Consider the following 24665-nt stretch of genomic DNA (forward strand, 5'->3'; position numbering starts at 1 on the left):
AGACAGAAGACACAAAGTTTACAACCTTTGTCCTTAAGGGCCTTATAGTCTAGTAGGACAGGCAGTTCTGAAAGCAGACTTACATCAGGCTTCAACATGGACGCTATTTGGGTTTTTCACAGATTATACAAAGAAAGATGCAAGCTGTATTGCTCTGGTGAGGGTGGTTATGTGAGGCTTCACCATAGTGATTATATAAGGAAGAACAGGACTTCTCTAGGCTAACAAGCGAGGGAGGGTGTTCCTTAAGGTGGGACTGCATGTACAAAGGCACAGAGACAGAATACCATAGTGTGTTTGGGGAATGTGAGTGAGTATAAATGCAGAATAGATTTTAAAGCAGTGGAGAATTACTAGAAACAAGGCTGGAGAGTCAGTCAGGGCCAATGTATACTTAAAGTAGTAAGATGTTTGCTCTTTACCTGCACACTTGGGGGGCCACCAAAGGGTTTTGATTAGAGTGTAAAGTTCACATTTCCATTTTGTAAAGATCGCTTTGACAGTCATTTGAAGGATGGTTGGAGGGGGAAGACTAGAGAAAAGGAACCAGCTAAGAGGCAATTGCAGTAGTGGAAATGGGAAATGAACAGGTCCTAGATTAAGGAGGTATCCTTGGCCATGGAGGTGAGGGAGGGAACAGAGATGCAAGGAGTGTCAAGGTGGTGAAATTCTATAGGACTTGGCTGCTGATTCGATGTAGAGGGTGAGAAGGAGTCTAAGGTAATGTTCAGTGAATGACCTGTGGAAATGGTGGTGTAACTTCCTGAGGCAAAGAATAAGGAGGAAAAGATAACGAATTTGGCTCTGGAACATTAAACTTGAGGTGTCTGTAGGTCATTGAAGTGTGCATGTTTTGTGGGAAATTTGAAATGTGGCTCTGAAGCTAGCACAGTGCATGAGTTGGAATGAAGATTTGGGAGCTGTCATTCTGTCAGTGGATGTGGCTAAGACATGGCCATGGGATGGTGTGAGAGCATGATGAGAGGAAATAACCAAATCCTGGGAAATAGCATTTAAAAAACAGGCAGAAGAAAAGGGATAGGCAAAATAGGTCAGAACCAGCGGAAGGGAGACAGAGGAAAGTAGATTCATAAACATTGAGAGAAAAGTTTTAAGAGGGAAGAATGGTCAAAACAACCAACTGCTGGGCAAGGTAAAATAGAAACTAGAAGTGACCGTTGAAGTTGGCCATCAGGTTGGCAGTGCTTCCTGAGAGAATGTTCAGTGGAGGGACAGAGGAGACCAGACTGCAGTGGACTGAAGTATGAATGGAACATGACAAAGTGGAGAAACTAGAGACTCTTTCAGGTAGTTGGACTATGAAGGGGGTTGGGGGGGGGCGTTGACAGAAGCAGTCTCTGATGGAGGGACCACTGCAGATTCAGGAACTAAAAAGAGGAGCTGGTGGAGGAGAGGAAAGGGGCACAGTGGAGGGTTGAAGAGGGACTGAAATTGATGTCATAGGTGGAGATTATCCTTAAGTGGAAGGCAATTCTGAACTTCCTCTGGAGGATGGTTTCAGAGACAAATACCTTTGTAGACCTGGAGGAGTTGATGTGAGTTCATCTCTGTTTGTACTGTGATTTTCAAGGTAAGGTGTGGAGGAGAGTGGCATAGGTTGAAAAGATTGAAAGAGGAATCTAACCAATGTCATATAAAAGTATGGTTGACTGTTTTAGAAGGCCCAGCTGTAGTTGAAGAATAAATGTGCAGTGTCATATGTCCATCTTGGCCTGTGGGTTTGTTCAGTTGCACTTCACAGCCCACTTTAAAAGAGAGGGCACATGGAGAAATCAAGCCAAGTTAGGCATCCATATGGGAGCATAGGAAGCTGACAAGGGTTGAGGACAGAGGCTCTGGTAAGAAGTGGTCAGAATGATATGCTGATGTGTCTAGGATGAAGAGGGGAGGAAATGGATCCAGAAGGGAGAATGCGGTAGGTAATGGCTACAGCGGAAATGCAGAGCCAAGAGACTAGTGGTCACAAGTATCTAAGGTTGGAAGAAAGAAACTAAAAGGTGGAGAGAAAGTGGATATTGAATTTTGAGTTTTCAGAGGAGGCCATATTTGGCTGGTGATAAAAGTAAGAGATGGTCTTAGAAAAGGATGCTGGGAGAGTGAGCAGATGAAATTGGCAGAAATCAAGCAGCTCCAGGAACTTCACGGCTGCATGTTGAATGGATTGTCTAGATGAGTTGTGAGGTTGCCCAGGTTGATGGGGGCACCTGGGATGGGGAAGAGGTCCCTGAGGTAGTATCCAAAGTCTCAGTGTTTTAGAAAATGACAGAGCCAAAGAGGGACATGGCAGGGATTCCCAACGGTGCTGTGCTTCAAAGAAAGATGTGAGAATAGGTCATCTTAGAGACTGTGAGATTCCATAGTACTTAGAATTTGGGGTGAAAAGTTTCTTTATCTGTGGAGAATGCAGAAATAGAGTTCCTTATACAAATTCAGTTCTCAGGTACGAGAAAGACATTAGACCAGTCAGCACCTTGGGAGGGAATGGATGGCACATTCACAAGTAGTAATAGCATAATTTGGATAGAGCTAAGGGATGCAGGTAAGGGGTAACTGAACACCAGAGGGCCACCATAGAGAGGCAGGGCAGGAGGAGGTGCATTATTGTTAATAAGCTTGTCCCTATTTTTATACAAGAATGATTTGTGGTGACTACAGTGGTTCCTGGTTTAAAAAATGAATATTTCTTGAAATGTTGTGGACAGCTTACAAAAGATCCCTGGGGAAGTGGCAGGCACAAAAGAACCTGCTCATAATCTTGGCTCTGATAGTTACGTCTGAGCTGGGACAAACTCTAAATCTCTTTGTACCTCAGTTTCCTTATTTTGTAAAATAGGAACAGCCACATCCCCTCTAATGTAAGAGTACTTTGTAAATTATGAGTCATTATCCAAACTTACTTTAGAGCGGACACATTTTCTGTTCTAAACAAATGGATAGTGAATAATTTGCAAAACACGGGCCACAGAAAGCCTGACACAGAGTAAATGATCAATAAGTGTTCCTGTTGCTTTTGTTATGGTCTGTATGTTATCTTCTGTATGGTCCTGGGTTAACAAACTATTTCTATATAAGACCAGACACTCAGAATTCAGGCCTTGTGGACCAGAGGTCTCTGTGGCAACTATTCAACTTTGCTGTTGTAGCATGAAAGCAGCCACAGGTAACATATTAACAAACGTGTGTGGCTGTTTTCCAATAAAACTTTATTTACAAAACTAGGCGGAGAGGCAAATTTGGCCCATGGGCTATGATTTCATGTACCCAGGTCTAGATCATTTAGGTTATGTTTGCCTGAACTCAGGGTCTTCTTGATAAGTGCCCGGGGAAAGGTGGATCTTATTTTCTTCAGGGGAACAGAGGTTGAGAACCCTGAAATCATCAACATGCTAACTTCTGATTTCAGGACTCACATTACTCTCCATCAGAGTGATCTGGTTGCTCCAGATAATGGCATGGGATAAACTGATCTGGATGTGCTCACACACTTAATTTCTAGAAGGATCTGAATGTGTTCACACACTTACTTTCTAGAAGGATTCTATCTCTTCCGCCAACTGTGGCAGAAACTGCCAGCTTCCCACTCAATGGCCAGTTTCCTCTTCTTTATAAACGAAACCTGAAGGATAGCAATGTACCCAGCCAAAAATTAGGTGTCTCAACTGTCTTAGTCTGCTTGGGCTGCTATAGCAAAATAGCACATACTGGGCAGCTTATAAAAACAAAAATTTATTTCTCACAGTTCCACAGGCTGGGAAGTCCAGGATCAAAATACCAGCATGGTGGGGCCCTCTTCCTGATATAAGACTGGAGCCTCTTTTATAAGACACTAATCCCCTTCATGAAGTCTCTACTCATGATTTAAGTACCTCCAGAAGTCCCTACCTCCTAATACCAGGAGTTAGGATTTCAACCTATGAATTTTAGAAGGACAGAAACATTCAGATCACAGCACCAGCCTCCTTTGCAGGAAGAGTCAATGAAATTTAAGTGGAAGGAGTTGGGTGGAGTCTCTGGGGATCCCTTAAAAGGGGATGACTCAGCTAGGAAGTACATTCTTCTTGCCCTCTGTTCTTTTCTGCTGCCTGGGGTGTAGATGTAATGGTGGGAGCAACTATGGTGATTTTGTAACTTCAGGCAACTCTGAGGATAAAAACAATGGTAAGGTAGAAAGATAGCAGTTCCTTGAGACATTCACTCTTTGAAATGCCTCCAGACTTCCTTTATACCAGAGGAAAATAAACCTCTATCATTTTCAGAGATAATTACCTGTTTCTATCATGAGTATCTAGACAGAATTCCTGTCTGAAATTGCAGTCTGCACTGATATTGACACTCTGACATTGGATTTCTATCCATCAACACTTCTTGGTTTTCTGGAAGTTATCAGTTAAGAACCTGTAAGATGCAGGGCGCCTGGGTGGCCCAGTCGGTTAAGCGTCCGACTTCAGCCAGGTCACGATCTCGCGGTCCGTGAGTTCGAGCCCCGCGTCAGGCTCTGGGCTGATGGCTCGGAGCCTGGAGCCTGTTTCCGATTCTGTGTCTCCCTCTCTCTCTGCCCCTCCCCCGTTCATGCTCTGTCTCTCTCTGTCCCAAAAATAAATAAACGTTGGAAAAAAAAATTAAAAAAAAAAAAAAGAACCTGTAAGATGCAAATAATTGGCTGGATTTCTAAGTGGCTACAAAATAAGCATTAAATAGACAATTGACTCCAAAGGAAACATTTTAAGTGACGATAAAATAGTAAGTAAGTGATTTTGGTTTCTAATGTTGCAAAAATACAAATGGTAATCATAACTTTATTCCCTTTATTCCCATCTAACAACAGTGGAAGATCCACAGTTGAGGTTTGTCCTTGCAGTGAGTTTGAAACGGGGTATTGGAAAGTTGCCTGATTGGTTCTAAGAGCATAGTCACTAAAACCAGAGAGTTTGGAAAAAAATTATTATTTTTTGTCTTCTTTTCTTTTCTTTTCTTTTCTTTTTGCATTTTGTACAGGAATCTAGCCAAATCTTTGCTTACTTTTGTGTAGTTTAGATCCTTTTTTTAGTCTGCTTCTTTAAGATCTTTCATGTGGCGGGCCGCCTGACCAGAATAGATTATAAGTAATTTCCTGGTGAAAACCCCAGAGACTCAAGTCACAGCAAGATGGAGAAGGAGACAGCAAGGATAGTGTTATTAAGAAAGCTCCTGGTTCCAGAGATTCCCAGGGGATGCTCATTATAAGGATCTTGTAACCCTGGGACCTGTGTGCTTTATAAAACCTGGTATCACATTGTGTTAGCTACATGAGCCCTTGAATATCACACTAAACAGTATTTCTCACTCTCTTCATGGCCAAAAATGCTACAGAGGTTGCTAAATGCTGATAAAATTCTACTGAGAGGGGCACCTGGGTGGCTCAGTTGGTTAAGCATCTGACACATGATCTCAGCTCAGGTCTTGATCTGAGGGTTGTGATTTCAAGCCCTATGTTGGGCTCCATGTTGGGCCCAATGCTGGGTGTAGAGCTACTTAAAATTCTGCTGAGAGAACAGGTTATAATGGAGTTACTTTATCTCTTCTCCCACTTCTCAGGAGGAGCTGAGTCTCTCCTCACACTGGACTGTTAGTTATTTTTCCCAGGTAAAGGTGAATATGTCGGGTCAACCCAAGCATGTAGGAATAAGATTTTGCCGATTGTATTAGTTAGTAATTTGGCTGTAAGTAATAGAGAACCTGACCAAAGGTGTATTAAGCAAATAGGGGCTTCTGTTTCTCACAAGCTGCGAATGTGAAGTCAGGCAATTGCCAGAACTCGTTCAGCGGCACAGTGATGGTAGGGCTGTAAGTTGGTACCTCTGTGATTCCCTTGGCTTTTCCCTTGTGATTGCACGAAGGCTGTCACATCTCCAGACAGTGCCTTCTCGTTCAAGGCAGGAAGAGGCAAAGGAGATGGAAGAGTTCTCCCAGAGCCCTCAGTACTTTTCAGCTGAGTCTCTGGCCAGAACTCATTCCCACTGCCACCCAACTGAAAGTGGAACGTAGCAGACAAAGGAGATTGGAATGACCCTTGAAGAGCCAGTTGACAGTGCCTGGAAAATCCGCTGTAGTTCAAATCCAACCAAGTTAAAACTACCCTGAGGAATGTAAACTCCTGTAAGGGACGTTGGCTATCTCATTCATTACTATTGTGTGGCACGTAATAGGTGTTCAATAAATATAAGTTGGCTTTAGGACCAGGACTAGAGTGAGGTAAAAGGAGGCACTCACTCTGAGGCTCAGGCAGGTACAAGGTTGACATTGGCACAATTCTGAGATAGAAAGCTTCCTTGAACATTACACCCTAGGAGGGTCTGGGTAGCTCAGTCGGTTAGGCATCCTGCTTTGGCTCAGGTCATGATCTCATGGTTCGTGAGTTTGAGCCCCGTGTTGAGCTCTGTGCTGACAGCTCAGAGCCTGGAAACTGCTTCGGATTCTGTGTCTCCCTTTCTCTCTGCCCCTCCACCACTCGTTCTCTCTCTCTCTCTCTCTCTCTCTCTCTCTCTCTCTCTCTCAAAAATAAATAAACATTAAAAAATTAAAAAATAAACAAACAAACATTGCACCTTAGACACTTACCTGAATCCCAGCCCTGGCTGAACTTAATAAAATGAAATCTCAAGAAGATGTATGAAGTAGACACTTTACAACACTGATATTTATACATTATTCTCAAATCATGCCATATCATAAACACTAAAATGAGGATTTAAATCACACCCCAAAGATCAGCAGAAAGAATAAAAGACTATAAGTAGAGGTGGGCTCTAGAGAAAACTGCCTCTTGACAAGAGCTAAAGCATGAATTTTAAGCATCTTGAGAAAATGCATTTTGGCAGAGAGGATCTGATAAGACGCCAGAATTCACTGCCATCTCAATTCCACGCCATTAAAACATAGATTACATGTGTGCCCATGTCATTAAAGCATAGATTACATACTGTCCTACTTTAAATCTACATGGAAGTTGGCAACCCAAACAAAACCCAGCTCTTTCATATGTTCATATGTTGTGGAATAATTGTCAACATAATTTGTGGGAAAAGAGTAAATATAATGGAAGATAATCACCACAGTAGCTTTGCGTTTAGATTTCAGAAGAACAAAAAAACACCTTGCACATCACTCTACTAACTGAGCAAGGACCCTGAGGAGAGAGGGAAAGGGGTCGCATTTAGGACCCTGTGTGGCCTGTGTTTGCTGTGCTCTGTTGTCCCCTTCCCTCCTCGGCAGTGAAATCCTTCCAGCGTTCCAAGGCAATCTGTTCCTTGAAGCTTTTGCTTTCCTTCTCATTTCATGGGCCTTCTCCGAATTCCCAAAGCAGTTTATGAGCACAATGGCATAGCTGTTGACAGCAGAGACTTGGGCAGGACACTCCTAGCTGTCAGCCCTGACTCTGCCACTGCCTTGTGGCACTTTCTCAGCCCATGACTGGGGTATGTGCTGACTTCCTGGAATAGGGCAGCAATATTTGATAGAACCCACCGCATGAGGCCATGTGCTCCTGTGTGTAAAGCACTGAGCCATAGGCCTGGCCACCGGAGTGGTTACAATTGTGGTTATTACCTCTTCTCCTCCTGCCTGGATCTGATCCTATGTTAGGTTCCCATCTTTCCTCCAGGCCTTCCCCTCAAGGTCTCACTCCTGCCACCAGACGAACTTCACAGCTCCTGTCACTTAGATTCTCAAACTCTGATGTACATGCAAAACCTCTGGAAAATATTAAAATACAGAAACTGGCATTCACACCTAGAGATTCAAGCTTCCTGTGTTTGGGGTGGGGTGTGGACATCTTTATTTTTCAACAACACTTCTGGGGCTCTCCTTGTCCCTGATGCTCCCAGTTCCTTCTCTACAGCAGGGCTGCTCAGCCTCAGTACTACTGGCATTCTGGACTAGAGAATTCTTGGTTGTCGAGGGCTTTCCTGTGCATTGTAGGATATTTAGCAGCATCTCCGGCCTCCACGCGTGAGATGCCAGTAGTACCCCTCACTCCTGTTATGACAACCTAAAATATCTCCACCTTGTCAAATGTCCCTGGGGTCAGGGGCTGGGTGGGCAGGGTGGGTGAAATCATACCTGAATGGAACTACAGCTCTACCTCACCTGCAGAATTAGCACAGTCCCTTGCATAGCCAGAGGTGCCAAGGGTCTGTTTAGTTGAATTGAGCTCAGATGGGTTCAGTGAAGGATCTCCCAGGATGTCAATGACACTGACACACACCTGTGATTATGCCTGAAGCGGGGTGGTTCCCAATATTCTACTGCAAAAACTATGTCTTTCTTCATATCGTCTGAGTCTTTCATTTCAGTCTCAGAGGAAGCACATCCTAGCCACCTGCTACACTGCTCTGAGCACTGGGATCTAATGTTTATTCCAGAGGAACATTTTCTATGGGGAAAACCTCTTGAGGGACCACAGCTTTTTGCCGTCTACCACACAGCAATAATTAATTTATTGAATGGACTGGAGTCAATAGAGATAGTTTAATTTTTCCCAACCACGACCTTCAAACGTGATCTGTTGTATGTCTCGCTCCACCCCTGGATGACATTTCAAGTATTAAAAGATGCACTGAGTCAAAATTAAAATTCCAGTCTTACTTTCTGTTCCCAAGTAGAGAAAGGGTAAAAACCACTGCATGCCCTACATCCCCATGGGGATGGCCCTTAGGTACAGGGTCAAATCTGAGCTGGCAGATGGGGAAAGATTTGGCTTGGATGTGAGCTGTAGAGAAGGAAAGTATGACTCCCACGTCTTAAGAATGAGCTTGGAGGGGCGCCTGGGTGGCGCAGTCGGTTAAGCGTCCGACTTCAGCCAGGTCACGATCTTGCAGTCTGTGAGTTCGAGCCCCGCATCAGGCTCTGGGCTGATGGCTCAGAGCCTGGAGCCTGTTTCCAATTCTGTGTCTCCCTCTCTCTCTGCCCCTCCCCCGTTCATGCTCTGTCTCTCTCTGTCCCAAAAATAAATAAAAACATTGAAAAAAAAATTAAAAAAAAAAACAAAAGAATGAGCTTGGAGCCCTAATGTTTTAGCAGCAGCTACCTACTCTTTTCTTTGCCTTACTCTTTTCTCTGAATAGAAGAGTGTTTAAAATCACAAGGAGCTATTATAGCAACCCTAGGACCCTTGCTACTGAAATGGTTAATGTAGTGGCACAGGTATTTAACAGTGACACAAATTCCTAAAAATGCTTTTAAGGCAAAACTCATCACATGGCCTGGCTGTGGGGAAAATGGGCTTGATAGCAACAAGAGGCAGGAGAGGTCTTTGGAAAGATTGGATGGCTTTGCTGGCAGTTGCTGTTCTCACAGGGTGGGCTCGTGTGACTTTCTCAGTAGGATGGTTTCCTCAAGGCACACACTGTCCCCCTGTCCCAGCACCCCGAGCACCAGGGTGCAAAGAAGGACCGTCCAGGCAAAACCAGGCCCACCCATCGTAGTGCACATCCCTGCCTAGCCTGGCGAGGCCGGGCTGCTGCCGTTCCTTCTCCTCAGTACGTGGCCCACCTCCCCCGTGCTCCCCCTCCCGTGTTTACAAGGCCTTCCTGTTTCCCTAATTCTGTCTCAACTCTTACAGGCTAACTCTGCTCTCTAAAGTTTACCCAAGCTGACTAAACCTGCTTCAGCTCCCTCTGCTCCTTCATATAACCACCCTTTTCCCGAGAGATGAAAACAAGAAGTGTAGTGTCACAGAAAACAGAGAGGATAGTGTTCTTTAGAGAGTGGAGTGAGACATTTCCTTTGGATTTTTGCATCAGAGGATATGGAAGATCTTGGTGCTTTCTCTTGATGGATGTCTGAATAAGTGATCCCTGGGGCTGTCTCTTTGGTTTTGAGATCTACCTCTGTGTTGCAGATTGTTGGGGTGTAGGTTCATGAGACAGAGAGAGAAGTGAGAGAAATATGTAATTCAGCTTATTGCCACTAGAGGACACCAAAGACCACAGTCTGGGGCTTGAGAGGCGGTGGTTGTTTTTTTGTTTTTCCCCCATAAAGGTTCAACTTAACTCTGCCCCTGAACTCAGCAAAGAAGACTTTCATTGAGAATCATGAAGAGACAGACCTCCATGCATTTTTAGCTTTCCACATCCTGTCCCATAATGATTCTTGCATTCCAAGAAGAGTGCTCTGGCAGTGACAGGCAGCTGTGCACCAGGACAGTGGGATGAAAGAGCCTTAACTAGTTACAGTGTGAGAAGACCTGGTGACCATCGCTACAAAGTCTCCTTTGGCTTTGCTGCTGGTGGCTCCACTCAGCCAGTGCCCCATGCCTCCAGGACTCTGCATCCTTTTGCTCTGTGCGTGTTCCTCCTCACCAGCCAGTGGGGGTGGGGTGGTGGTGAGGAGCTGTCAGCAGGCACTCTGGCTGCCACAGCTGAGCCCTCTCTCTCCTTCAGACTGCACATTCATGTGCTCTCCATCTCAGATCTCTTTACCTTTCTCTGCCCTGCTGCCAATATCTCCATCCAGTCAGCATGACCTCTCACCTGATCATCCCCAGCCTGTGCCACCTTCCCATCCATTGTCCACACTGAACCAGAGAGCTCTTTGACATTGCAAACTGTCACCCCCTCATTGAAGCTCGTTGTGATCTTCTGTTGCTCTCAGTACAGGATCCAAACTGCCCAGCACGGTGTTCCAGGCTCCTTGTGATCTGGTGCCTGCTTACTTGCCCAGTTTCGTCTTTTTCCGACTCGCTACTTCCCACACCCCCTTCCTTTTGCCACAATGCTTCACCTTACCACCCACCCACCCTTCATCAGTCATACTACAATACTTGTGTTTCTGTATTTATACCGTTTTCTCTTTCGCTTTGGCCTTGGTACTTGGAAAATGCCCAGTGTCCTTCCTTCTTCCGCCCCGTACGACCTTGGGCTGGATGACTACTCTCCTTTAGGATGAAAGCTTAAACATCACCTCCTCTGAGAAGTCTTCAGGGTTAGCACCCCCTTCTGATTTGTTATGGCTGAGTAGTGGGTTGCTCCCTGCCAATTCCCACTCCCGGAAGCACTGTGTTTCTTACTCCCTCTTCTGCAGTCTAACCCAGTGCCCTCCTCTTAACTAAGCCCTTACTAAACATTTGGTGGCACAATGGACCAAGTGTACCTGGCCCAGGGAAGTGTGCAGGGCCAACACCAGGTGGCGCTGCGGCCACGTGCATCAGGAGGGATCCTGACGTTGCCCTGGCAAGGCTGGGCCTCCTCTGTTGTCCCCATGCCTGCTTTTCGAGGCTCCGGAAGGGTCTCCTGCAGTCAGGGACACACTTTGTGCCACGCTGTGATGTTGGTGACACACGTTTGGGGACAGACTCTGGCCCAGGCCTATGGAAGCCCTGAGTGTCTCTCTTCTTCCCCAAGACCCTCCCCGATCCGTGCCTTCTTTGAAAGCCCCCAGTTCTTACCAAACCTGTTTCCTGCCTTGTTTAACTACGTGACTTCAGTACTCAAATTTAGGATTCTGTGCTATTCAAGGGCTTGCTTGTCACAGTAATCCTTCCTTTACAGCACTGGTGCCCTGAAAACAGCACACAAAGCCTATTAACTGTCCATGAAATGTGTAAATAAATGATGAAAGAGAATGCTTAATATGGGTATTTCAAGTATGATGGCGGGAGAGAATTTGTGGTTTTTTTTTTTCCTGAATATATCAAATTCGACTCCAGAGGTAACTGTTAGTATGGTCACTGTGTCCAGTTAGGTACAGGAGATAGAACCAGCAGGGTGTTTTCCTGGACTCTACCCTGCTCTCCTATGAGTGGGTTCCATCAAACTGTTCTTTGAGGTTCTTTTATATTATTTCACAAAGGTGGTGAAGTTGAAAGAGGTCTGCATGAAAGTCAGAAGATCTATGTTTGGGTATGAGCCAGCACTTTGGGCCAAGTTGCTTTACCAGCCCGCGCCTTAGTTCCCTAGTCTGCTGACAGAGGTCAGGACCCAGGGCCGTCACTCAGGGTCTCGCATGGTGTGTGAATTCCTGGGAGCCACACCGACTGCTCCCCACTTGCTTTATCTGTGAAATAGAAATCATAGTTATGATTAGCTAATAGGGTTTTTTTTTAATTGAGATAAAATTTACATAACATGAAATTAGTCATTTAAAAATATACTGTATATTCATAATGTTGTGCAACCACCACCCATATCGAGTTCCAAAACATTAAAGCCCATGCCTATTAAGCAGTCACTGCCCATTGCCGCCTTCCCCCAGGCCTTGGCCGTGACCAGGCGGTGTTGTCTCTACGTATTTGACTCTTCTGGATATTTCAAATGAATGGAATCGTACAACCGTGTGACATTTTGTATCTGGCTTCTTTCACTTAGTGTGCTGTTTTTGACATTCCCCCACATTGTAGCACGTGTCAGTACCTCATTCCTTTTTATCACTGAATAATATTCTGTGGCATGCTTTTACTCTCTTGCCTTTGTACGTAGTCTCTTCTCTCATTAGTGGCTTTGTCCCACTCTCTGCCTGTCAAATTGCTATTCACCCCCTGATGCCCACATCTCAGGCTACTTCCCCAATTCCTGTGGCTCTCTGTTGAGGCATTAATATTGTACTTTTCTCACTGTTCCATGATAATCCATGTGTACCTCCCTTTCTCTACCCACTAGGGAAGTCTGGACTCCCTAGGAACAGGGACAGAACTTTGTTCATCTTCAGGTTCGTAGCACCTAGCAGATCTGACCAACACTATCTACCCAACAAATATCTGTTGAATCAGTGAGTGAGGAGATTCTCACATTTGTCAAGTTTACACTTATTACACAAAAGGAGTAGGCAGTAGTGTGGAAACAACTCATGATAAATAACTGTTACTATGATCCTAAATCTGGGGTCACGTGGAAATAGCGCATTTGAAACTTGGTGGCCTGGGACAAGTTGAACCACCTTTTGTTCATCTGTTTGTTTGTGGATGGACATTTGGGTTGTTTCTACCTTTTGGCTATTGTGAATAATGCTGCTGTGAATATGACGTATGCGTATTTGTTTGAGTTTCTGTTTTCAATTCAGCTCCTAGGGTTTTCATGAGGACTGGGCACATGCTTATCACATGGTGGGGGCAGAATCAATGTTAGGATTGATGTTATTAATTTTATCTTGAAGGTGTGTAAATAGGGCCCCACGTGGGTTCTTTCTCTTGCCGTCTCACACACATGGGAGCTGGATCTCGCCTTCTCCCACTACTGGTTTGTAGCCCGTATGTCTCTCCATTCCCCTCCTGCCTGCTGCCATGGCTGGTGTGGCAAACCAGGGAGGGGAGGGGAGGGTGAAAGAGACAGGGGAGAAGTAGTGGAAATGCAGAGGGGGAGGTGAGCGGCTGGGAACCACTGGACGGGTAGTACGGAGGAAGGGGCAGAGGCAGGAAGGACACCAGGTCCGGAAAAAGCAGACCCGGAGGTGGGTCTAAGAATGAGGAGGGCAGGGGGTTGCTGCTTTCCTGCTCCAGTGGAGGGAGGCGGGGTGAGGCTGGGGCCGGTACCACCAGCAGCCTCTGGTCAGGACTAAGAGGTACCTCAGGAGAGGATGTGCAAGGGAGCAGGAGGTGGCTGGAGTGAACTGATGTTTTTGTACAGAAAGAGGAGATTCTGATAGTGTCTGGAGCACTCTGTGGGGGGTGACTCTAGGGCCAGAAGCTGGGAACAAGCTCCTGGGGTCGTCAGCTCGACCTCAGGTGACAAAACAGTACCAAGAAAATGCAGGTTTGAGGGACACGAGTGCTGCCAGGAAGGCAGTTGATCTGGGCTGTGGATGAGATTGTTGGAGTAGAGTCTGGACGCGCTGGGGAAAGGCTCCTCAGGAGCTGAGAGGGAGGTCTCCAAAAGCGGGGCGTGTGGTCATCTGGAATTCTGGCACACCTGTACCCCTGGTGCTGGAGGGAGCCAAGAAGGATCCACATAGCTTTGGTCAGAGCAATTTCTTCTTAATGTGGAATAGAGAGGCCACGACCTAACAGGCAAAGGCCTCCTTCTTGCCCTGGTGTCCAAGAGAACTGAGAATAATTACTCACATTCGCATGTATATAGTGTGAATTAGAATGCAGGTCTAGGCGGAGGGAACCCATAAGATGGCTCTTAGGAGGTGCTGCAGGAAATGAGGCAGTCAGGCACGCGCATCCCTGACTTACCTCTTCCGGTCTGTTTTCAGTCTGAGCTTCCCTCCCTCCAAAGTTAAACAATATGATCTTTGTTGGGGAGAATTTATAGCTTGTATTGGAGAGGAACAGCTTTAGAGAGCGCTAATCTGAGAGTTGTCTTCTCTGATGACAAGAATCCCCTCCTAACGTGGCGCTCAGGAGAAATATCAGCACTTGGCCAGGGATGGGGGGCCCTTAAGCCAAGGGCAGATCCATTCTAACACCATCTTTCTGCATCTTGAACGCTGTGTTTGCATAGCCTTCAACCATCTTGCTCCCTCATTCACAATTCACATTAAAAAAAAAGTAGTTTCTAGAGTCCCTCATTTACATTGGTCAGTGAGCTCGTAAGATGATTAGTTGTTTTTGGAATAGGGAGGAACTTTCAGATCATTTAATCCAATCCTTCCATTTGACAGAGGAGGAGAAACCAGAGACCTTGAGATTTGCTCAGACGTCCCTGGAGCCGCGTCTCCAGGCTCCCAGGCCAGGATGCTTTCCACTCTTGTGCAGGTTTTGAAAACTCCAGCCCCACTGCAGGAGTCTGTATGTGGCCAGGGACCTCTCAGGAGAGGATGTTTCACTGCACCCACTCTTCTCTTCCTGAATATTTAAATCACAAAAGCCAAACTGCAGAAAAATAAATATTATGTCTATTTGTCAGGAGACAGTTAGTGTCTATTTACCCTTTTCTGTCCTCAGAATCTAGGTGTTAATGGACACTAGTCTGTTAATCAAAACATGCTGGCTCCTGGCAGGGATCATTCAGTGTTGAGAATCTCAGTCAAGACAGAAACAATAATAGTTAATATTTAGACCAAAGACGAGAATATTAAGTGTGGAGTCAAAGGGGAACATGTAGAATGCTAAATAAGAGAATAAAGCATATAGGCTTGACTCAAAAAGGAGAGTAAAGGGAAGTAAGACTTTTTATTTTATGGCAGGAGGAGGGTTTCAACTATATGAAAGTGTATCTAGGAAAAGCTGTTTATTTATAACTGTTGTCCAGGCTGGAGAAATCAGATGTTCTCTGGACTAAACAAGTAAGTAAGAAATATGCTGAGCACATAGTTGGTCTAAATGAAAGTTGGGAATTCTGAGAGGTTCGAGGCTGTTCCTTGGAGAGGCTGCTGTCACCCCGTAGGCCAGAAGCAGGTGAGAGGCCGAGCTCTGCTAATGTGCTGTGAACTCTTCTGTCAGATGGCGGGCACGGCACGTCATGACCGAGAGATGGCAATCCAGTCCAAGAGGAAGCTCACCACGGCCACCGATCCCATTGAAAGACTCCGACTGCAGTGCCTGGCCAGGGGCTCCGCAGGCATCAAAGGTCTTGGCAGGTAGGGTCCCGGCCATGGGGAGGAAGGACACTGCCAGGTGAGGCTAATACTGGCTGTGTGACCTTGACCGAGTCTTATTCTCCTAGGGTCTCAGTTCCCTATTTGTAAAATGTAGTTTGGAAGACTTGATCTCTGAAGCATCTTGTAACCGTTTTTGGTTCTCAGTCCCAGATTCAGCAAGGCTGTGTCAGAGATGAGAGCACAGCCCCTGGGACAACTTGAAGTGAAGAGAGAGGCGTGCCCAGGTCCCAGCGACACCCAGCAGGATGCGGAGAGGGACTCTGCTAGAAACTGACAATGGAAGCGAGCTTGGAAGAGGGAGGAAGTTGCTTTCAGGCAGTCACATCTTGCTGACCTCCAGGGGGCACTGGAATTGCCTGTGGGATATTCACTGCCAGTGGGCTTCTCCCAACTCCATAGGACCTGTCCTCTGGCCCTCTGAGAGTGTGAGAAGTCCTCAGGACCAGGAAACCCAAGGAAAAAGAGATTGTAAGCCTCCAACTGGCAGGATCTCTTTTTAACAGACTGCATGGAATGCCTGCCATGGGCCAGGTGTTTGTATGCTTGTGGGTGAACAAGGCTTCTCCAGGCCCCAGGCAGGACTTAGACTAAGGAAATTGACTGTCACAAAAAACAGAATCTCCGTGGTGATGTTGTAGGTTAGAGAAATACAGGGCACCACAGCAGGGGCATCCGACCTCACATGTGGAGGTTATAGACAGCTTCACTTACAGTGAGGAACTTACTGAGCATTGGGGACATCACTTTTAATAGTCTCAAATTCTCAGACTAAGCCCGGCTCTGTCAGAAGCCCAGGCTGTGGGTATGTGGACCCTGGTGGCCCAGGCAGTCACAGTCCAGTGAGAAGACTAGCCCATTTCTCTTCAATACTGTGTCACCCCAACCTACAACCTCCACGTCTTTCATCCTGGAGCCATGTTATTGTCCGTGGTGCAAACCCCTCAGGAACACTGCCCTCTGTCCCACTCACTGGCCCACTCAGTTGAGTCCCTCTTGCTGCCGACCCACCCCCCAACCCCTCCTAGCCCTTCCAATGTGAGCCAGTCTATTGGCTCATCCTTGGCCTTTTGCTCCACTGTGTGCTCTGCCTTGGCCCCTTTACTAGTTTTTCCCTTCCCTCAGTCTTTCCTCAACTCAAGTGGAAGCTGCTCCCTAGTTTTCCTCTTTATGGGACCACAAAAGTAAAGTGCCATTTTCATCACATGATGTCAAGGATACATACTGTCAACATGATTTATCGGTATTGGTATTGACCTTGATCACCTGGCTGAGGTAGTGTTTGTCTGGCTTTTCCCATGTAGAGTTACCATTCCTCCCCAACCCCATTCCATACTGGACTGGAAGGAAGGAAGTCTCCATGCAAAGCCACACTTAGGAAGTGGGGAGTATGCTTCCCTTCTTGAGGACAGAGCGTATGTGCATAATTTATTTGGAATTCTACTCAAGGGAAATTTGTCTTTTCTAAATAATATTTATTTATTTATTTAATCATTTATTTAAACCCATATGGACTCATGGATATTTATTTTATACTTTGTGTTACAATTTAACACTATTTTATTGCTCAAACTCTAGAAAATTGAGCTTTAGAAGCTCTTTCAGTTGGCTCCTATGTCCCTTTGACATATCCCCATCATTGTTAAGTTTTTTTATTTGTTTGTTTGTTTTGAGTGCTTCCTTACTTTCTGTACAAGATACTCCAAGTTCATCTTGAGTATTTCGTGTCCCAGTCCTAGAATCAGACATTTCTCCAAGAAGCCCGATTCTTTTTATTGGATAATTGCATTAGAAATCAAGATCTAGGCTCTAGATGTACTTGTTGTTACTGGTGTATTACTTCTAGGTTCTCTTAGCTGACAGAAGAAGAAAGTATATGTGTAAATATATGTACAATCTATAGATATCTTTATATGTAATCATCTGTGTTTATATTAAGCTAAGCATGAGTTCATACTAATGTCTCCAACTCTAGCCCATTACCACATGCATCCGACCATTTAGCCTCCTCCCCTGGCTTATCTATAAATTCCCATTTCAACAGTGATAAATCTGGCTCCCACCATCTGCCATCTATTTACTTAATTGTTCAATTCCAGTGTACCTTATAGCAATGTCAGAATTGTTAACTCAAATCTCCATGGGAAATATTATTATCAACTAGAGTCCAGTGCTTATGTGCAGTTCCTTTTGCCTTTAGTCCTACAGACTCCCATCTCCACAGCTACTTAAGTCAGCACCTTCATACTCCATGGCCCCCCCCCACCCCCTTTCAGTGAGGTTGTTTCAAACTTTTGTAATACAGTTGAGTTCTCTTGTCACTGTGCATTCCTTCCTGGGATCCCCTGACCTCCCAAATAGTTATTTTAAAATTTGTATACATTAAATTTTATTCTTTGTAGTCTACAGTTCTATGGGCTTTAGCAAGTATATCATGTATCCACCATTATAGTTTGGGCTTTAGCAAGTATATCATGTATCCACCATCATAGAGAATAGTTTCACTGTCCTAAAAGTTCCCTGTTGCTCCACCTATTCTCTTCCTTCCTTCCTTTTTCTTTTTATTGTATGTATAGTTTTGCCTTTTGCAGAATGTCGTAGAATTAGAATCACATAGTACATTTTCTTTTAAGGTTTTCCTTTTATGAGATTCTGGGAAGAGGCTCTCCAATTTTGGAAGGAGAGTACAGACAAGAATCTAGGGCTTCTGTATTTTACTTTGAATAACGTTGAGAGTGGTTTATTTTTAAATCTTTGTGCTTACATCTTATTCTATGTTCTTTTCTTTCCTGTGTGTGTGTGTGTGTGTGTATGTGTGTGTGCATTTTCTTCAGAGTGTTTCGAATTATGGATGACAATACCAACCGGACCCTTGATTTCAAAGAATTTTTGAAAGGACTAAATGATTATGCTGTGGTCATGGAAAAGGAAGAGGCAGAAGAGCTCTTCCGGAGGTTTGATAAAGATGGAAATGGAACAATAGACTTCAATGAATTTCTTCTCACATTAAGAGTAAGTGGCCTCATGAATCAGTGTATCTTCTGAGTTTGGCTTTCACGTGGTTTGGGTTGGTTATTTTGAGGTTTTGTTTTCAGAAGTTGTTACTGTGCTGTGGAGGAGATGGGAAAGAGATTGATAACAGGTTTAGGGACTTTTTGGAGTAACCATAATGCATGTCATTTAACAGCACACAATTTCATACTACTGAGAGGAATCAGATATTTCATCATATATCTTATAAAAAAAGCTCATTTGCTTGTGTTGTCTGTGTTTGTGTGTGTTTTTTTTTCTATTTATCTAGCCTCCAATGTCTAGAGCCAGGAAAGAGGTAATTATGCAAGCTTTTAGGAAGTTAGACAAGACCGGAGATGGAGTTATAACGATTGAAGATCTTCGTGAAGTGTATAATGCGAAACACCATCCTAAGTACCAAAATGGAGAATGGACCGAAGAACAAGTATTCAGGAAGTTTCTGGATAACTTTGATTCACCCTATGACAAAGATGGATTGGTAAGTAAAAGAGCTTAACCTAAGTGAAGTTTCTTCTGTTGAATTTGTCATTGAAATTAGGAAATAGGTCCAAAGCCTTAAAAAGTACTTATAGCATATTCATTATAAATAGGAGTAAAATATCTCCTTAGAGACTATTTAGAAAGTTGGCAACTAAAGTGATGATATATGTGTGTGTGATATATGATATATATGTGATATATATATATTGGTGAGAGGTCCACATATAGCTAAATACCCATCATCTGAAGAACACAATGTTTTGATTTAACACTCCATTGCACGGTTACTTATGTTTACCATACTTAGCCAGCCATATTCCAATGAACTCGAGTAGGGTAAAGCCTATTTAACTTCAAAATGAAACCATGATTTAATTTTTTGGAACATGATTCACAAGGTATTTCAAGATATTGAAGTGCTTTTCGCACTCATCCTTACAGTATCATTTGTTATCACACTTTGCTGTGTGGAAATGCCATTTAAGGGAAGCTTTCAGTAAAGGGAATGCCAGATAACAGAATTTACTTCGATTTTGTCTTGAGTAGGCTTGAGATTAACTTGCATTTCTAAACTATAGTGAACTTAAAAACACCATCTCCATGAATGGTATCTTCAAGTTATGAACACATAGCTTGGTAGGGTAAGGAATTACATCTCTGCAACTGTGATGTTGTCTCCCTAGGCTGAGATGACAATGTCATCTGTCTTTTATCAACAGGCTTAAGTGGGCTTTTGAACTCAGAACCAGTTCTGGTCTTAGGTGTCCTAAAGGCCCTGATGATGGGGAAGGGAGTGTTCTACTTGGTCCACAGTCAGCACCAGCAGACGCCTGGGGAGGGTTACTCAGAACCCCTGTGTCACACAGGAAGGAGTAGTGGGGCACTGGGCAGGAAGAAAAGATATTAATGATAGGAATAGGAAGCAAGGCTTCCCCTTCTTAAGGGAGTTTCTCCCAACTTTTTCCATGAAACTTCATAGTGAGTCTAATTAGCAAGGGGTTAGGGGAGTAGTAAGGCAGCCTTTCTTTCCTTCCTACTGACATTTTCCTGTTGGGGACAGAGAAATACCCTTCATTTTAGTTGAAGGATTAGAGAGGTGGATTAAAAAAAGGGCGGGGGGGGGGCTAGATTCTCAGGGGAGCCTAATGCTTAGGGACAGAAGTAACAGAACCAAACCATATGTTTTCTTCCAACATTGCTGGTCTTTGATCTCTGAAATGGCAGTGGAAAAATAGTCAACTGCCATTTCCCCAAATTAGCCCGCCTCTACATGAGATCCCAGGGTGTACTTGCCTCCTCTCTGCAGGTGGTTCCTTCTCCTCGTTGCCAGGGGAAACCTCAGCTGCTCTTTTCTCTACCCCAAGTCAAAGTAGCCAGTTGTTATGATTCAGCTGATTTAAAGTTCCCACTTCTGTCCCTTTTGACATTTATTTTAACAAGCCATCTTAAGTTCTCAAATACTCATAAAGGTCATTGGGGTTTTTAGTAGTTACAGCATTTGCTATCACCTGACTATCACAGACACTGTGTTAATATCCAGCTGACTGTGCATGATCATCATCCAGGCTACGTATTAATAACGTACATTGCTGGCTGTACTGCAGAACTACAGAATCTGATTATTTTTGGGTGGGGATCAAGGATTTACAGTTTTAGTAAGTACCCCAGATGGCTCTTATTCACATTCATATTTGAGATCATTGTCTCTAAAAGATTCAGAAGTACTTTTTAATTACTACATATAATATGCAAATGAACCTCATTTGGCATAATTATGGAGCTGGATCATTTATTGACTACTTATCTACTGGATATAGTACTAAGGGTCTTAAAATACGTAATGAAAATATTTTTGGAAAGTGATGTGGAATTCAAACTTTTGTTCATTGAATCATATTTTAAACACACAAAGAACTATTGATGTAAAACTCCACGATAAATTCTTTTATAAAGAGAAGAATCAGTCCTTAAGTGAGATTTTCCAAATTGAGTTGTTTTATACATTAAGATTTCTTATGGTGAAGCATAGCTAGCTATGCTTGAAGCCAGTGCACTCATATATGGCTAAAAAATGTAGCGGATATCCAAATAAGACAGAATTTAGAATAAGCCAATAAATTTAGCATACTCATTATGATGCTGAAATTTGTGAACTTTTAATAGTTTGGGCTAAGTTCTCAGGTAGTCATAAAAACTCCTGAGTTTGTAGCAGTCATGGATTTTGATGTAATGGATCCTGTGTTAATAATCCTCACACCCCATCCTCAGAGCCCTCTGTACACCAGAAGCCATATGGATAGAGGTATGAAAGCAACCAAATCGTGTATGAAGTGAACCTTCCTCACTCTAATTCTATCCCTAAAACCCACCCTAGTTGGGTGAGATTTTCATTTCTTACTTTTTTATTTTTATTTTTTAATTTTTTAAAATGTTTATTTACTTTGACAGAGAGAGAAGGAGAGAGCGTGTGAGCAGGGGAGGGGCAGAGAGAGAAGAAGACAGAGAATTCCAACCACTGGCAGTGCAGAGCCCAACACGGGGCTCAAACTCACGAACTGTGAGATCATGACCTGAGTCAAAATCAAGAGGGAGACTCTTAACCCACTGTGCCACTGGGGTGCTCCACTTCTTCCTTTTTTTAATATCTAGGTTTGGAAGTTTTCATTTATATATGTTATTTTACAATTACAAATATATTTTTTAGATGTCAGAAGTAGATTAGCCTTTGAGCAAATATGGGTCTTACAGTCTTCTCTCATATAGAAATTTTTTAATAATTAAAAATATTTTAAATATATTACTGAGTGTATATAAATAACCTGAACTTATTTTATGATTTTTCTAATCAGTCTGAAACAGAGAAAAAGGTACTGTGTTCTGTACCATGACTCAAATATTTCCAATGCTCCCATTCAGGACCTTCTCCATTATATAACGAATATTCTGTCAATTCACGGTAGCATAGTCAAGAGGCTGATCAAAAGCAGAGGTGTCCATTCTCTCCATTTTACTAATGTCAAACAAAATAATTAAGTAGGAGTAGTTATTATGACTGAAAATTAATTTACTACAATGAGGGAAAACTTGGGGAAATTATAGGATTTGTCATTCAGGCCATTCTGAGTATAAATTGAGTCTCAGGAAACAAGCAAACACTTCACTAAGAATAACTGATGGCCTTTTCTGAAATGATCAAATATATTAGCTCTGATGTCTGGTTTTACATAATCTGACTTCTGGAAGGTTTAATGCTGGATAACTGGGAAATGCAAAGGAGGACATACGTAAAGAAATTGAACAAAGGAGAACACTGATGGTATTCTAATTTTAACAAAAGCTATGCACATATTTATTTCTACTTCCAGACCATCGAAAAGCCCAGCTCAACTATTAGTTCAGTCCAATGACTTTCTTCCTTCTGCTTTTTACTATTTTGTGGGTGGTGGGGCAGGGGGTAAGTACAGGGAGAGAAATTTCATCCCCTGACTTTTTTTTTCTCTGTTCACTTATGATTACAGTAAAAAAGGCAAGTGTGTCGATCAGCTCATATGATTATTAGAAGACATAACTAGGCACTCTGGAAGGGGGGTTTTGAATTATTTATGGATTTCACTTTTTGATGTTTTTAATCTTTCATGACATTTAAAATTGAGGGCTGACTAGGGGTGCCTCAGTGGCTCAGTTGGTTAAGAGGCCGACTTTGGCTCAGGTCATGATCTCAAGGCTTGTGAGTTTGAGCCCCGCATGGGGCTCTGTGCTGACAACTCAGAGCCTGGAGCCTGCTTTGCATTCTGTGTCTCCCTCTCTCTCTCTCTCTGCCCTTCCCCCTCTTGTGCGCGTGCGCGCGATCTCTCTCTCTCTCTCTCTCTCTCTCTCTCTCTCTCTCAAAAATAAATAAACGTTAAAAAAATTTTTAATTGAGGGCTAATTAGAGAACAACAAATTGCCCAGCCATTGTTGTTGTGTCTGTGTCCTCCCATGGAAGCAGGGCTGTACTTTGGGTTACACTGATTGCTCACAGAGATCCTTCCAACAGGAAGACAATTCCTTCTCTGAGTCAACTAATCCTGTCAGCTACTATGGTTGAATTGCAGTGTACATATCACCGACAGCTATTAAAAAATAAGATCGATACCTGTTTCTTCTTTCTAGCAGTAAAGTGATATAAAATCTAGCCTGGAAAAACACATTGGTTGCTATACCAAAGAGACAGTTCTAAGAACAGGATGGAGAGAACCCAGGCTAGTGTGAGGGGGCATGGAGGAGGGGCGACTTTTTTCACTCACTTTGTGCCTTGAATGAGTAATTTCTATCTTAAAAAAGCATGAAGTTAAGGAGGATTTAACTATAAATCTATTTCTTTATCCACAGGACAGAATTCCACTTTCTAAAAGGTAACACATTACTTGCCTCGACCCCAGGGCATGCCGTGTTGTTTCTGATGTGTCACAGAAAGCCTGTACTAACTACAGCTAAAGAAACTTGTTTCTTGCTCTGAATTTCAGTCTCACTGATCCGAACAGATGGGTTCCTGCTCTTAAAGAGAGGCGAGAACCTATGTTTCACTTTCCATTTAGGTTGGTGTGGAAATTTTCAAGATTTTCTATTCATCTTCCCCTCTGCCACCCATCAAGGCCATCCTCAGCTTGACTCTGCTCTTGTCTGAGATCTATTCTTGATCTGTGTCATTAAAAAACTTCCTTGACCAAAGTTCCCCTCCCATTTACAGGTACTAGAAATATGCTTCCATTGAAGTGGTGGGAAGCAAAGTTATGTTTTTGTTTCTGACTTTTCTACTGCAGGTGACCCCCGAGGAGTTTATGAACTACTATGCAGGGGTGAGCGCATCCATTGACACTGATGTGTATTTCATCATCATGATGAGAACTGCCTGGAAGCTCTAAATGTAGGATCTGGGGACCAGGGCATTGGGTGCAGCCACATGGCTCCAAATGACTAAACATCAGCCCCAAACCAGGATCACATTTGATTTCATGTTCATCCCAGTGATTCTTCCCTATCAACACACACTGCATTTTCTAGGGCAGGCATTACACTATGTAGTTAACTGTGACTTAACTTCTCTGAAACTGTTTCCTTAGCTCTAGTATAGGAATTAATTAAAATAAGATTTGGAAAGCTCTTAGAGCCAGGCTCTAGGATACATACATGTGTCTAATAGACATTAGGTGCCTTCTTTGGCCATTAATAAAAGTTTGAGTATTTTAATTATAATTCCCACCCACACACCCACAGTCTTTCTCCACATCCTTTTAGATGGTTTATTTCTAGGTGTGAGAATTCATCTGTTTTTATGACTGACTGTAAATTTTCTTTAAGTTTATTTATTTATTTGGCAAGAGAGAGACAGAGAGAGGGAGAGAGAGAGCTCACAAGCACACATGAATGGGGGAGGGGCAGAGAGAGACAGGGAGAGAGAGACAATCCCAAGCAGACTCCATGCTATCATCGCAGAGGAGACAGATGAGGGGCTCAAACTCATGAACTGTGAGATCATGACCTGAGCTGAAACCAAGAGTCAGATGTCTAACTGACTGAGCCACCCAGGCACCCCCCTGACTTTAAGAGCTTCAGTTACAAATTGGGTACCAGAAGAGAAC

At 43.6% G+C, this 24665-nt stretch overlaps 1 protein-coding gene across 3 annotated transcripts in view; it reads left to right on the top strand.

Annotated features, from left to right (window-relative positions):
* CAPSL (calcyphosine like) overlaps positions 1 to 24665 on the top strand; it is a 42804-nt gene that overhangs the window by 4657 nt on the left and 13482 nt on the right. For 2 of the 3 annotated variants that reach the window (XM_045038147.1, XM_045038148.1), the window contains exons 2-5: positions 15377 to 15513; positions 18366 to 18543; positions 18833 to 19042; positions 23847 to 23950. In XM_045038147.1, coding sequence (XP_044894082.1) covers positions 15377 to 15513; positions 18366 to 18543; positions 18833 to 19042; positions 23847 to 23948 — 627 coding nt within the window. In that variant the 3' untranslated portion in view covers positions 23949 to 23950. The remainder of the gene's footprint in view (positions 1 to 15376; positions 15514 to 18365; positions 18544 to 18832; positions 19043 to 23846; positions 23951 to 24665) is intronic. The other variant, XM_045038146.1, reaches the window with a different exon arrangement.

The sequence above is a fragment of the Felis catus genome, chromosome A1, assembly GCF_018350175.1.
Source record: "Felis catus isolate Fca126 chromosome A1, F.catus_Fca126_mat1.0, whole genome shotgun sequence".
NCBI classification, from domain to species: domain Eukaryota; kingdom Metazoa; phylum Chordata; class Mammalia; order Carnivora; family Felidae; genus Felis; species Felis catus.